The sequence below is a fragment of the Drosophila virilis genome, unplaced genomic scaffold, assembly GCF_030788295.1.
Source record: "Drosophila virilis strain 15010-1051.87 unplaced genomic scaffold, Dvir_AGI_RSII-ME tig00000704, whole genome shotgun sequence".
Classification (NCBI taxonomy): domain Eukaryota; kingdom Metazoa; phylum Arthropoda; class Insecta; order Diptera; family Drosophilidae; genus Drosophila; species Drosophila virilis.
The window spans coordinates 1-16,344 of NW_027212818.1; the positions used below are offsets into that span (position 1 = coordinate 1).

The following is a 16,344-nucleotide window of genomic DNA, read 5'->3' on the forward strand; positions in this document are numbered from 1 at the left end:
TCTAGATGGCTAATTCATGAGAAAAATAATTGCAAGTCGTTTAAAACTACAAACTTACAAGAAGCCTGCGAAATGGGTTCCATTATTTGCATACAAAACACAGCACTTAAACGGGATTAGTGTTGCAAAGTGACATTGTATATATGGGTCGCTGTTAGGCTCTTAATAAAGTACTTAAAGTGACCATGGAAGATCCACGACTTGCAGAAAAGTTATGCCATGAAATAGAATATAGTAATATAGTAATATAGTAATATAGAAATATAGAATAGTAATATAATAATATAGTAATATAGTAATTAGTAATCTCATTTATATTTTCAATATTATTCTTATTTAATCACAATATCTAGTCTATATTTAACTTGTTCGCAATCTTAACTGTTAATTCATATTATTTATATTTTACTTTTTCTTGAGCACTTATTAAGTTGAATTTCTCTTCAGAGACATATTATCTTAATCGTCCTCTCTTGTGATTTATGCATTTAATTAAATGTCCGTAATCTCTCCTGACATTATCCTCTAAGAGCCGTTGCCAATGACTTTCATTTAATCAATCGCTGTTTCTGCAATTTAATTGCAAATGTTGTATAATTAAATGGCATGATTAATTAATTTCTGCTTTGTTGTACACCAAGGAAGTCTTTATGCAAATATCTGCGAGCCACTTTCACAGGCCATTTCACAGTCATTAGCTAATGTCGTTGGACAGAACCGGGTTATGGCCATAACGCCCTGGCCTGACGAAAAAGAGTCGATTTAATGGTTCTGTAAACTGAAAAAAAAAAACCGAAAAGATTGTCTATCTTCGGCACGTCGAAGATTTAATACCCTTGCAGAGCGAACCTTTCATAGTGCACATAATGCTTTGCTCATATCTAAGAAGCAAAGGAAAAGTTAATGTCGAGAATGGTAAAAATATCTTCAAAACAACAAGTCTTGCAAACAAGTTAATTTTCGAGCGATCATATGATATAGTCGCCCGATCTGGCCGTGCATGACGATAGCTTTAAAGCTGAGAGACTACTTCGCATAGAAACAGACAGATTGACATGGCTATATAGACTCGACTGATCAAGAATGTATATGATTACTTATAATATAATATAATATATATATATATATATATATAATATAATATAATATATAATATATATATATATATATATATATATTATATATATATATATATATTATATTATATTATAGCTAATATTATATTTATTATAAGCTATATATATATATATATGTATTTATGCGTTACAACCTCAAAACATTATTATATACTCTCTGCAAGGGTAATAGAACACACACAATAAAACTAAACAAAGCTCAGACCCATTAGGCAATCGTTTTGTGACCCAAGCCCAACCCAAGTGCCTTCCTATTTTGAATATGGGCTTGCGACCCCAACTGGTAGAAAAAAAATATACATACACTGGTTTCTTCGGTGAATTTTTGTCAACAAATTTGATATGCTAACATCGTGTCTTAACAGTTTTTCTATTGTGTAATATTATATATATTTGTTGTGGCATTTTATATGCCGCATGTATAAAAGCTCATCTTTCAGTTAAGCAGACAAATGTCCTTCTTGTGGAAAGTTTGCACAGAATTCTCATGTGAAATCATTTCATCAAGTTTGCGCTTAAACCGTTTTGGGAATTCGACTCACACATTATGATTGATTGCCTTGAATGTGCTTTTTGTAGCTACAGAGATTCGAGTTTATTATTAAAACTGGTGACATTATTCTCGAATTAAGCACAACCACAATCAAAGTTTCATTTAAGAGAACATAACATTTCTTAAACTGACTCAGCTCCTTAGGCTTGGCAGCTGCAAAGAATCCAAAAAGCCAGGAGTTAGAAAAAGTTAAAAGAAACCATCTGCAGCTGGCCATGTTGGCATTATCGAAATAAACAAAGAACTGTTGCGTTAAAAGAATCTGTCTGATAGTTTCTAAACACCTCGAGAAACAAGAGCTATCTTGCAGACCGAGCCTTCTCATAATGTCGCCCTTTTTATAGCTCGTATTTAAGAAGTATAGGGCACACAGTTAATGCTGAGTATGATTAAGGTATCTTGAAAAACAAAAAGTTTTTCATACGAGAACCTTATTTTCGACCAATCGTTCCTATGGCACCTGTATGCTTAAGTGATCCGATGAAAAGAATATTTTGCATAAGTGTTAAGCTTATTAATGCCGAGTTTGATCAAGATATCTAGAAAACAAAAAAGTTTTCCATGCAACAACTTAAGTTAACAACTTACGTGCGCAACGAATGCAAAGTTACTATAAATGAAAACATGACTATATCAACTTGAATGTTGATCAGGGAATATACTTTATGGGTTCAAGTTGTCTCCTTCTAATCGTTACTACTCGAATTTTTATGACAAATTGAGTCTTTGTTGAATAAGACTCTCAGATCGTCGAGTTATATATATAGTTGCAGCTCAAACATGAATATATAGACTCAGCTGTTGATGCGTATAGGCATATAATATATTCCTTACGGGATCAGGTTATATACATATCCATTATAGCCTTCGCTTTCTACTTTTCAATGGGTACAGGGTATTTAAGCATGTAAACCCTAAAAGACATATTATATTTTGGCAAACCTTTTTTCTCGCTGTGCATAAGTTTAGATGGGTCCCTTAGTTGGCGACCCTTTGGAGCTTGTCGTTGTTGCTATTATTGTTGTTGTTCTCCATATGTCATAAAGCGACGCTGTAAAAATGACTAACTAGTCCGCAGGTCTGTTGTGACTTTATTCGATATATATCTGTATGTGTACTTTTATTTGTATCATCTGTATATGTGTGTCTGTGACTGTATCTATATCTGTATCTGTATCTGTATCTGTTTGTGCGCGTCTAACGGCTTTTGAGTCCCAATGGCGCTGTTGCTGTTCAGTTCGCTTAAACTGCTTTTGGCTCAATTGCAACTGACATCGACATAAAGCATTTGTGCTATGTGATTGTTGTTGCACTTATTGTTGTTTTTTGTAGTTACTGTTTGGTAGTGGGTGAGCGCCACACAGTCGGGCCGAGATTATCTTTTAATGCCTGCATACATCATTTAGAGCATGCAGCAGCTAGTAAAGTTATTTTTCCGGGGCATGTGGCCTGAACAGATTAAAAAACTCTCCTAACTATAGTAATAATATATATATAAATATATACGTATGAATATATATTATATATTTTTATTTAGACCCACAATATATAGAAGCTTTGATGTTGTTTTTACACCTTGTTTGTTGGGTCGTTGCCTATGCTAATGGGCCTTTTTCGGTTATGTTTTGGCGCAGCATGTCGGGTGCCCACGAGCTCAGACCCCTAAAGACCCCGCCCTGCACTGAAGCTCACGCTCATCGTAGTTGAGAGCGGAAGATGACTAACTATCTTAAGCTCTATTACCGGTCCCGCTGGGCCTATCTTCCCTCGTTCAGTCTGTGCCTGTCTCTGTCGATTTTCAGTGCTTGCTTGCTTTGTTTAATTAAAATCTTAAACTTTCCACAGAGTTCCTGAGTGCTTTTGTGCTGGTGTCAACAGCAGAGCCCTTCACATAATCGCCGCAAACACAAATACACACTCACACACACACCTTATTTTCCAGAGGTTCGCTACTGCATTTTCCGGCGGAAACTTTTTGTGAAATTCTCAATTTGGCTCTCAACTGCAGTTGCAATTGATAAATGCCAAAGTGTTGTTATTGTTTACAACATTTTCTGTCTTTAACAAGTTTCTCTCTCGTTCTAATACTTACTTTCCTATTGTGAATTTGTGAGTTATCTTTGTATTCAAACTTTGGGTCGGATCAAAGTATAACTAATATTTAAGCACTAAGAGACGTACATGAACTTTACTTGAGCTTTGCAGATATTTCGTGCACAGAACTTATCAATGTTTCTCTCTTTAGTTTGGCTAGCTTTTGTGATGGTTGCGAAATTTGCAGCTTTCATAGATATTATGAAATTATTATTATTTATATTAATGTTAAGCGTTTGTCTACACAGACACACTGACAAAAAAGTCTAAAGTAAGTTTTACGGTTTTTATCCAATATACAGACTTCATAGATTCGAAGCTAATTACTACGATTTCCCTTACAGCTATTCCAATACGTATAAACAAATACCTTCGATGAAAATAAAGTTTTCATTTATTTCTATTTGTACCTTAGTTTTCCATTTGTATGCTGACAGCAAAAGGAGCAAGCCATCGTTTCCATGCATTTTACCAACTCTGGCAATTTCCTGCCAGTCAAATCCAATTCGAATTGAAATTATTACCAAAATTTACTAGCACAAAGAACAACAACAACAGTTTAGACTGCATAACACGCTGTGAACTCTGATAAACAAAGTTAAAAATTGAATTCGAGTGCTTTCAGAAAGTTTTCGTAAACCGGGCAAAAAAAAAAAAGATCAAAAACAAAAACTAAAAACAAAATTGTAACTTTTTTTCGGGTAGGCAGCAATCAATTCGTTCGGCTATACGCAGCCACAACTACATATGGGAAATGTGAACTACAATACGTTGACTTTGTGGCAGCAAAACAAAGGGAAAACTCAGCTCCAGTGGCAGGCGGAAAAACTTCAGGACTTTTGGTTTTCGACCTGGCATCAGTTTTGTCATTGTTGGTTGTTATGTTTCTTGCTGTTGTTGTTGTTTTGGATGCATGCAAAACGGTTTGCAGCACAATAATCACAGGAAAAGCAGTTTGTGAATTGCATGGTCGACTACGCGATACCCTGCTGAAATTATAACATCTTAATTTCATATCATGTTTTTTATTCTTTTCCGTTTCGGTAATTGCAACAGTTTTAGCAACTCATAAATTCATCTCCTGCCTATTTATGGCTGTAGATTGAGATTGAGAGATAGACTATTTAAACTTACAGTTCTTACAGATCGTGCAGACCAAAGGTTATAAAAAATTGACAAACAAGGCTAAATGAACTTGACTTACAATGATACTTTAGAACATATAAACATATACATGCATGTGTATTATGTATAGTAATAAGAGCTGTTAGCTCCTCTACCTGTTACAAACATTGTCACAGACCGTGCATAGCCTAATTCAAGGCGTCTTAGCCACAGGGTGTTAAAAACCGAACCAAAACATTTTTGAGCTGGAATGACTCGCATATTGCGCAAAAGGACTGGCGACAAACCAAAAACCAAGCAATGGCAACGAGCTACCATGTCAAACAGGACATCAACCAGACGAGCTACTGAAAACAACTGTCCGTCCCTTGGCTATGGCCAGAGCAATTTACGATGAAATCAAATTTGGCTAAAAAGTTTTTGCCCTTTCGTCCAACTAATAAGTCGGAATGTGTCAGCAGACGGTTTGATTTGCAAACATTTCGACAGTTGACTTAAAACGAAGCTACGTTTAAACATTCCCACATTTACGGAAATGCAGAAATTTAAAATCTCTTGGGCCCGTACATTATCGCTTCGCTAAAGTTAGGCACAAACTTGCTGATTAGGATAAATCATATGGAAATAAGCTTTGAAAAATACTCTTCTAGACTCATAAAATACCAGTCTTAGATTTGGGAATTGCGCGTTAAGCATGGAAATGTTTCGCAGCTATTCAGATTGATAAGCGTGTTGTTAAAATGCGTGTACCATTTATATGTGGGAATGTGTGTATGTATAAATGTGTAGATGTTCTCTTTGACCAAAGGGGAAATTAAAGTAAATCATATTTTGACGTAGTGCCCTACTATGCAATTCTCATAGATGCGAGTAAGAAGAACAGTTTTTCAAGTTTTAAGTCAAGTTTAAATAAATAGTATTTTTTAGCTACTGCCCTACTATGCAAATCTCATTATTTTGAGTAAGAACAACCGGTTCTTATGCTTTGAATATTAGTGTTCCATTAACATGTTGTGCTCTCACCTGATAAACTCGATCGCTGATCACGCCAATTAACTGCCTTCTCTCTCTCCTTTATTAAATACCTCTTCATTTAGCCGTATTCTAACATGCTCTGTACTTCTTTTGTTTTAAGTAATGTGCATATAAGAGAGTTTGTCCGCCTCCTGCCTATAGAAGATGGCAATAAAATATCCGTGCGTGTGCATGTGAATTTACGAGCAAGTATATATATATACATCTATATATATATATATCAATTTATGTAATTTAAATTAAATAATTTATTGAGACCAACTTCAAGCGCAATTTACTACATTATTCTTAACAAGTATTAAATAACAGAAAATCAAGTAAAAACTTAACAACTAACTTTTGCTGTCGAAAAAGAAGGGCAGGTGAAGTAAGAGAAGCAATCCATTCAAATTTTTTTAAAATCAGTGAAGAAATTGAAATGAAAGATGGCATAAAAAAAAACCCCCCGCTGATAATGAAAATTCTAACAGAAACGCAATCAATTGCATGCTTCAACTTAAGCATCAGCTTCTCTTCTTAAGCTGAAAGCCCTCTTGAATTATTTCTCAGTTTTCCTGCAACTTGAGAAAAGTTATGACAGCGAAGCGAATGATATTTTGCAATGTCAATTGAAAGGCACTTGAGTGGCACTTGATAAATGTTTGTATATATTATTTTTTATAATACTGCCAATGGGACTCTAGACGAAGCGCGTCTTTAAACGTTAAGATGACATGCAAAGAAAATGGGTAAAAAATCCCCAACTGACGTGTAACACGCGCAATGTTAGTTCCAGTTCCAGTTTACCCCCTTCCGCAACCCAACCGCCCGCCGCACTTCTAATGAGCTTAAGCAAGAGTTTTACACTTTTTTTATACGCTTGGCACATTGTGACTTGTTGTTGGTAAGGTGCGCAGGGGAAGGGTACAACGTTTAACTTAACTGCTGAACGTGTCGAGAGGGAGACACATATTTGCATGTTGCCAGTGGCAGGTGCTCTCCGGAGAGAAGGGGGGCTCAGAGCAAACGTCATTTAAATGGCCGCTGATCAGCATGCGAGGGGCTTTGACTGTGGCTGTGCTAATTGTGTGTGTGTGTGTGTATGTGAGTGTGTGCGCTTGATGTGTGTGTGGCTAATTGAAACATTGGTTAAGGGGGGTCCCAGCAGCAGCTGACACTTAAGCTCTTGACTGTGTAGTTTAGTAAAGCTTTTCGCTTCAGATTAAAATTAATGCAATTCAAATTTAGCTTCCATAAATGTCTCTAATGTCTCTAACCCTCTTTCCCTTTCTCTCTCTCTCTCTCTGTATGTTCCTCTCGGCGAGCCTATTAAACAATTATTTGAAAATTGTTTTGCATGGCGTATGCGTAATGCATTTCCCTGTTCCCAACACACATACGCACTGTGTGCCAACGCACAGGCAACCAATTTTGTGGCCAGCCCAGGCAAAGTTTTCACAAACTTTATGCCAGTATGCACGCGTTTGTGTGTGAATAGTTTCTGATTGAGTTTTGAATATTCTACTTTTTTCTTCTATTTTAGGTACTTCTGGTTCGTTAGATCGTCGAGGGTAAAGTAATTTGCTTGCCTTGACTTTTTGACTTTGCCAAACTTGCATTTTGCTGCGCTTTGTGTGAGTGCAAAAATTGCGGCATAAAGTATATTTTATTACGGACTAAGTTTAAATTAATTGTGAAAAATAAAGTAATGTAGTTGACTGAATTTATGATACATATAATGAAGCCTTCACTTATGATATGTAAATGAGCACAGGGGAGAGACGTGCGTAGAGCAGGAATTGTCTACGAATCTTAACAACTCCTGCAGAATAGAATAGAATAATAATGATTTTATGATAATTATATTTGCATAGTTAACTATAAAATACAAAAAACGTTTAAGAATTCAACGCAAAAAGGAAGTGAAAAATTCTGAATGCTCTCCCAAGAGAACATTTGTTACTTGAAGTATTATTATATTATTTTGATACACATTGCATTAGGTAGCCGAAATACAGGCGCCCTCATCTGTACCGACTGTTATTAGCATAATTGATAGAACGTAATTTGTAATAATTTAATAATTAGGCAATTACCCGCATTTGCCCGCAAACTATTTATAGTTTATTAAATGCAAATTGCGTTCAGCATTCGGTGTGCGGAATTTCGAATTTAATGCTTTACACATTGGCAAATTTACTTATGCCACAAGCGCGCAGGTCCTGAAACCAGGTCCCACCCACAACAGCCGCCCTACCCCCCTACTCTGTTCAACGTGACCAAGAACTATTCCACATGTATGCGCAATATGCGTGACAGACATGCGAAGCATTTCGGGATGTGCCTTAATTAAATTTTCGCAGGCAGCGCATTTGGCTGGGTTTGCGTGTTTGTTTCTTCTCTCTGCTCTGTGTGCTCCTTACCGCCCAACTGCTTGGCTTATCCTGGCGTGTATTGTATGCAAGAAATATTCAATGTGATGTAAAATATTATAGCACTTGATGTCGAATCGAGACAAAGCAGAATCGATGAAAGGAATGGGCGTTGCGTGGCAACATCTTTAATTTATGAACACAACTGAAATCAAGGATTATAAAATGATTTTTAATAAGGCTTTCGTACAGTCTAAAGAGTTTCTAACTGTTAGAGTTCATGCCTTGCACTGCAAGCTTTCAGCAATTATTTTATCCAGAAACTTTCTTTTTTAATGGCGAGAATCAATAGCATTTAATGCTTGAGATTTGTGTGCCTTATATATTCTAAATTCCGCATGGCTGTGCTTTGTTAAATCGTTTGTCTGTTGTGCATCGTTAGTTCATAAATTATTTAATTGGTAATCTACTCTTCAGCTGCTCTGCTGTGTTCCCCTATTTTCACTCTATCTGCTTCAAGTCTTTGTTGAGGTTGTGGTCATATTGTGTTCGAATTCATATGGTTTGAGCGTTTGCTAACACGTTCCAGACCACGGTTCTGAGAGATCCTTGAATTCTGCTTGGGCTTTAAGCTTTTCATTTTAATAGTGCATTAAAGTGCAATACTCGGGTTGGCTCTCCTTTTTACGACCATTAATAATTGAATAAGAGCTTAAGACTTTGCTTTCCTCATATGCACAAATCAATCTTATATTTTTCTTAACAAAATTTAAATGATGGTCTTGCAGGAAACACTTTCTTTATAAAAATATTTATATAGTAAATTACTTGCCCGTTAACTGAGTATTTGTTAGTCAACCAGTTCAGCAACTGTCTGGCTGCCAATTATAAAATCCTTTTGAAATTCGCACTTAAATCCTTTGGCTTCCATTGCGATGATGATAATGATATTCTTTTTTTAGCCGTTGCAGATACAGGCACAAAGGAGCAGTTTTCAAAGACGTCCATCGCGACATACAAAAGCAGCGCAACAAAGGAGCAACGAGGAAAGCTGGCCTAATCCGCCGTAGAGGCCCGCGCGCAACATGTCCTTTAAGCTCTTCCGACGCGGCTCGGCGCGCTGCATTGGCCTCCTGTCGGCATTTGTGACCATTTTGCTGTGCCTGTACTACATTTCATTGGCCAGCCCAATCAGGCGCACAGCACGGATACCAATGCACTGGGTCTGGCTGTGAGCGTGAATCGTGCCCACGAGTCGTCTCTCAACAGCTTCAATGTGGACGCTGGCAAAAGTGCCGCCCATCAGTTGCAGCAGAAGCAGCAGCCGCAACACCAGCAGCAACAGTTGCCACAGCAGCAAAAGCATTATCCCAGCACGCAGCAACACGAGAATCTGGACTCGAATGCAGACGCTGAGACGGTGCGGAATGTGCACTGGGGCGACAAGTGTTACGTGCTGCTCCAAAGCAAAACAAACATAACAGCGTCAGAGGAGCACAGCAGGTTTGATTTTCAGGTATGTACGCACAGATTGCCCTTATACTAATGCGGCTAATACCCGGCTTCATCCGGGTCAAGTACTAATGCCCTGAAGCCCCTGTCAATAGACAAAAGAGCTATAACAGCCAGAAGAAGGCATTGCCAGAGTATTTATCAGTCGACCTAATCATGTACAACCGCCTTTCCAACTATGTAATAAGCTAGAGACATGATGTCCAAAATACATATATATCTCCTCTATTATATGTAAGACAAGCCCATAATTCTTATCTCCATCCACAGCCCGAATGGATGCGCTCCAAGGAGTACTGGGATCGCGGCTTTGAGGAGCGCTACGAGGCGCAGAAGAAGGATAAACAGCGGCCACCTTTGAAGGTCATAGTGGTGCCGCATTCGCATAATGATCCCGGTTGGCTGAAGACCTTCTTCAACTACTTCCAGTCGGACTCGCGGCAGATACTCAATTTGCTGGTGACCAAAATGCAGGAGTACAAGGACATGACCTTTATCTGGTCGGAGATTAGTTTCCTGCAGCTCTGGTGGGATCAGGCACATCCCACCAAGCAACGCGCTTTGAAGCGCCTGGTAAACTCTGGACGCATAGAAATCACCACCGGCGGCTGGGTGATGACGGATGAGGCCAATGTACACATTTATCCCATGCTGGATCAACTCATCGAAGGTCATCAGTGGCTGAGGAACAATTTGAATGTCACGCCCAAGGTGGGCTGGTCCATTGATCCCTTTGGGCATGGCAGCACGGTGCCATATCTGCTATCCGGCGCACAATTCGAGGGTGCGATTATACAGCGCATCCACTATGCATGGAAAGAGTGGTTCGCGCGCCAGCAAAGCGGCGATTTTATATGGACTCCCTACTGGCGCTCGGCCAAGGATCAGGGCAAGCTGCTGACACACAATATGCCCTTTGACATATACTCCATCAAGGGCTCCTGTGGCCCGCATCCCTCCATCTGCCTGAACTTTGACTTTCGCAAAATACCCGGCGAATACACGGAATACTCTCTAAAGGCCCAATATATAACCGATGAGAATGTGGAGGAGAAGGCCCAGCTGCTGCTGGAGCAATATGCACGCACCGCCTCCCTATTTCCGCACAATGTGGCCCTCATTCCTGTCGGCGATGATTTCCGTTACAACAGGGAGCGCGAGGTGGACCAACAGTACAGCAACTACAAGAAGCTCATCAGCCACATTATGGCCAACAAGCGTCTGTACAATGTGGACATTAAATTTGGCACGCCCAGCGACTATTTTGCGGCCATACGTCAGCGCATGGGCGACAACAAGGCGTTTCCCAGCTTCAAGGGCGATTTCTTTGTCTACTCGGACATCTTCTCGGAGGGTAGGCCCGCCTATTGGTCAGGCTACTTTACGACACGGCCCTTCTACAAGCTGCTAAGCACCGAGCTGGAGCATAATTTGCGTGCCGCCGAGATACTCTTTACCATTGCCTACAATACGGCACGCCAAGCGCATCACGAGGATGCCATCAAGATCTATGAGAAGAACTACGAGCAGATAATACACGCCCGGCGCAATCTGGGCCTGTTCCAGCATCACGATGCCATTACGGGCACCTCCAAGGGAGCGGTGATGCGTGATTATGCCATGCGCCTGTTCGACAGCACCCAGAACATGGTCAAGATGCAGGAGGCGTGTGTGGAGCTGCTGTTGCAGAACTCCAGCTCACATCAGCACGGCTTTCTGCTCAGTGAATTCGAGCGGGATAATTTTAGCAAATTGCCACGCAAAATGCCCATACAGCTGACCAATCCGAGCGCTTCTTCTAGCAGCGACGAGGCCAGCGACACCAACGCAGTCGACGAGGAAGAGACATCTGTGCCGTTGGCCAAGAATGCCGAGGCCAGCTTTGTGATCTTCAATGCGCTCACCCAGCGGCGCATTGAAATTGTCACGTTGCGCGTCCAGCAGCCCAATGTGCGCATCTACAACGACCACGGCGTGGAGCTCAAGCACATCCAGATCAATCCCGTCTGGAATATCACCAACGTCTATGAGCAGGGTTTCAATGAGCGGCTGCAGGCGAATAGCGGCCGCATACGCACCTCCATCCGCCAATTCGAGGTCATGTTCGTGGCCGAACTGGAACCCCTATCATTGAGCACCTATCGCGTCCAAGTGGACGAGTTCAACTACAAGCGCAACATCGCTACCATCTACTGCGACGACTGCACGGAGAAGGCGGCCGTCGTCGAGCCTCAGCCTCAGACGGCAACAGGCAGTGCCACGCCGCGCAACGTCAATGTTGTGGAGTTTGAAGCGAAGGCCAAGCCAGCGGGTAAGCATATACAGTAAATAGATACACAATAATACTAATCACAGTACTAATGAAGCGTTAATACAAGTCGACCTTAACCTACCTCCCAAACCCATCTCGAGAGTGTAGTATAAAGGCGGCAGAGAATATATTTGGCTTGAGCTGTAAAAAAGCTCATAAGTATTCTACGTATCCATCTGGAATTGACCCAAAATTTAATGATATTACACTTCCATCCAATAAACTCTTGCAATCTTTGCAAACAGAGTGTGTACACCTCGTAACTCTTGTTAAATATTTAACTATATATCACATATAAATAATATAAGTCAGTTTTCAATCGATTTATTAATTGAGACATTCGTTTGAACACCGCCAGGTGACATCCAGCTGGAGAATGCCCACATGCGTTTGCTGTTCGATGAGAAGAGCGGCTTCCTCAAGACCATCACCAGAAAGAACAAGCAGCAGCAGCTGCTGCAGCCGATGCAATGCGCTGTTAAATTTTCCGCCTATCGGAGCGCCCAGTTCCATTCGGGCGCGTATCTCTTTAAGACAGATCCCGAGCAGAGCGAGGCCGAGAGGGATGTGCTGGAACAGTATGACGATGTGCGCATCATAATCACCTCGGGACCCATTGCCAGCGATGTGACGGTCATCTATGGACCCTTCCTGGCACATACTGTGCGCATTTTCAACACGCGCACCCATCTGGATGCGGCTATTTATATAGAGAACGACATTGACTTTGAGCCGCCGCCAAAGAATCGTGAAACGGAGCTGTTCATGCGCCTGATCACGAACATTGACAACATTGCGCCGGCGCCACTGCAGCGTGATCCGCTCAAGGAGCCCACCGAGACAAGCATGCCCGAATTGCCCGTTTTCTACAGCGATCAAAATGGTTTCCAATTTCATCAGTAAGTGCTGGTATATCAACGATTATATAGATCTAAATCTGTGCTCTCTCAACAGGCGCATCAAGGTGCCTGCGATTGGAATTGAGGGCAACTATTTTCCCATTACCTCGGCCGCATTTTTGCAGGATGCTCGCCTGCGGCTGACACTGCTCACCACGCACGCTCAAGGCGCCGCCAGCTATGAGCCTGGCCAGCTGGAGGTCATGTTGGACCGTCGCACACTCTATGACGATTATCGCGGCATGGGCGAGGGCGTTGTCGACAGTCGCCTGACGCGTCACAAGTTTTGGCTGCTGGTAGAGGACGTGCCGCTAACTCAGAATGTGGATAAACCGCCCAGCTACAAGGTACTCAGCTTGCAGGCTCAACAATTATCCAATGGACTGCGCTACCCACCGAACATCTACTTTTTGAGCAATTTTGAGCAGCCGCAAGCGGCGCTACAGCCGCTGGTGCGCCTGCTTCCACATGGCGCGCTGCCCTGCGATGTGCATCTGACCACGTTGCGCACGCTCTCCGAGTCACAGCTGCAGCTGTTTCCGTCCGCCTCGGCGCTAATGGTGTTGCATCGTCAGGGCTACGATTGCAGTATCAGCTCACAGCATCTGGACATGAGCAGTCTGTGCCCGCTGACCGGCAACGGTCTGGGCGACGTGCGCTTTGGCGATCTGCGTCTGCTGAGCATCGAGGCGACCAGCCTGACGGGCTTGCCCAAGCATATGCAGCCGCAGACCATGCGCTCGCTGGCACAGATCACGCTGGAGCCCATGGAGCTGCGAACCTTTAATCTTACCTTTCGTGGGGAACTGTAAGCCCCGCGAGGCTACTGGACAGCAGTGGCAGTTAGTGTAGCTCCTATGCTTGCGTTGTATCTCATGTGTAACAAACGACAAAATATTTATTGTATTTATTTGATGGTTGATTTAAGTTCTTATATATTTAGCTTTTACGTACGGACAAGTGCATGTTATTTAGCTTTATTAACAGATCGTACACTCTCTTTCGCGTCTCACACATTTCAAAGTACAAAGCCCAGAGCATTGTTATCATATACCAAATTTATCTATGTGAATGTATATGCAATAGATCATTTTACTGCCCGTCAGCATTCCGTTTAAGCAACTGTCATATCCGAGCTCTATAAAAATCTATAACTCTAACTGTGCGGTCCACAATTTGTGCAATAATCCTAATATAATCTTAGTTAACTCCTACAAATTCTTAAGTTCTATAAACTAGATAAAGTTAAATCTTCTGTTTATTTTGCAAAGTTTGTTAAGCTAAAACCAACAGATTATGTCTCAAACTATTCTAATATTTTTTCTAGATAATTATACATAACTTTTGGTTTGTAAGCTCCTTGGACATAACCTCTGACTAGATAAAATCCAATTTTGGTGGATCTAATATGCAAATTCTTATATACATAATTTATCTAACTTAAGGCCAACAGACAATATCTACATTTATTCTAATTTGAAATTGATTTAAACATTTTTTTTCTTTTGTAGCTTGCCAGATTGGCCTTGGTTACAATTAGTAGAGCTTAAAGATAATACTTATAGCATATAAATATTTAGCTGAAAATATTTAGACCGCGTATTAGTGAAAATTTGTTCAGTTTTAGCCACAAATGTTGAATTTTTGTTGCCTTCTATTTATTTAGACTGATTAGCTTAAAATATACGCAAAACGAAGAAAAAAAGGAAGAAAAACAAAAATTAATCAATGCTTATTTAGCAAATATCTCAATTAAAGAAAGACACTTGACTAACGGACGGATGGATAGCAGAACAAAAAGGAAAAAGAGTTAAGCCAAATATTGAAGTACATTAAATACCTAATACCCTATAATTATGTTCGCTCTAATTTTTTTTTATTTTTCTTGTATATAGTTCTAAAAGGCACGGTAAACGATAGCTCTAATATAAAACCGAAACTAACCCATTTAGGCTAAGCAACATTACCTGTAGTGCTGTACTTTATAAACGTAAACGAATCTTTGATATAAAATACATACAAAATATTACATAGTTACTAACTAAACAAAATATTTACAATTGTAAAGCCTCACATGTACCGAAAACAAAATGCATTCAAACCAAGCAAATATATTATGAAACTACATAGGATAATACACTGAATGAAAAAAGACGAAAGCTAAGCAAGAACAGACATTTTATGAGTTGGATTTTAAACATATATGTATTTATATTTGATAATATATATGGAAATATTAGCGTGACAAATTCAATGTAATTTTATGAATTCAAAAAGAATAAAGTATTAATTGAAACCAAATGTAATCAGGTTAAGCAGGTAGTTAACCATTCAACATTAATTTTATATCTAATCCTGAGACGTTATATCTATAGTGGAGTACTTGGAATCCTTAAGGAACACGTACTATAAAGATCTACTAGGATAAAATTTCAATTTCTACTTATCACAATATCGGGCATAACTTGGTCATTTCACGGACAATCCTGATATCCTTTGGGCAGCAAACAGACCTTATCCTACCAATTTTCAATAAACAATAAAAAAGGAAGAAAAGCCTTTAAGGATTGGCTACTTCTTTCAATAGGGCCGCATCCTTACGGATCCTGATAAATTATGTGTCAAATAATTAATACTGGCCAGGGCTATCAACTGGCCAAACGACATCCAAACTGCCAATATAGTTTCTGACAAATTGTGGATTTTGTATTTTTAGCCTCTTTTCTTGAGGTCCGCGACTTAAAATTGTACACAGCCTGGATTCTTAGATGACCCCAATAAACTTGAATCCATATCGTTAGTGCTGGTCCTTGCGAACCTAACGCACCATGTTCTTCCCAAACCTGCAAATCCTGGCTGAGATAGAGCTCTAAATAGAATGTTCCGTTGAGAAAGAAACATTCAAGTCCTGTGTCAAACTCGTATGGGCCCGAGCTATCTATCAACTAGCTATGGGACAAATGTTTCAGTTAGTCAACGAGTTATTCAGGATTTTTTTTGCTTGGAACCCAAATCATTTAAAAGCAACGCACCATGTCCTTTAAAAATGTGTCAGGATTCTATTTTGTTCAAGTTTGGCTAAGCATTTTTTGCTTCAAATGCAGCGCGAAAGTATGCAATTTAAAGTTTATACACTATTATTTAGTTTCACTACATGTCGCAAGATGGCGCTAACATTGCCCACACCAATTGGGGATTTCAAGCGTATGATTTGCAGTTCGCATCTGATGATTTGTGATTCTTCTTTTAATTATACAAAAGTTTTGATTAACATCTCAAAAGTTGTTTGTCTCTTAGAAGGCAAAATAAAGCAAAACGTTATCAACAA

At 40.0% G+C, this 16,344-nt stretch overlaps 1 protein-coding gene across 1 annotated transcript; it reads left to right on the top strand.

Annotated features, from left to right (window-relative positions):
* The first annotated feature begins 9,239 nt into the window (after nt 1-9,239).
* On the top strand, nt 9,240-15,151 carry LOC116649744 (alpha-mannosidase 2-like). The gene is given in 5 exon segments (XM_032440183.2): nt 9,240-9,467; nt 9,470-9,810; nt 10,077-12,117; nt 12,476-13,016; nt 13,072-15,151. Coding segments are annotated over 5 exon segments (3,768 nt in total). The 5' UTR covers nt 9,240-9,379; the 3' UTR covers nt 13,829-15,151.
* Nucleotides 15,152-16,344: the final 1,193 nt, after the last annotated feature.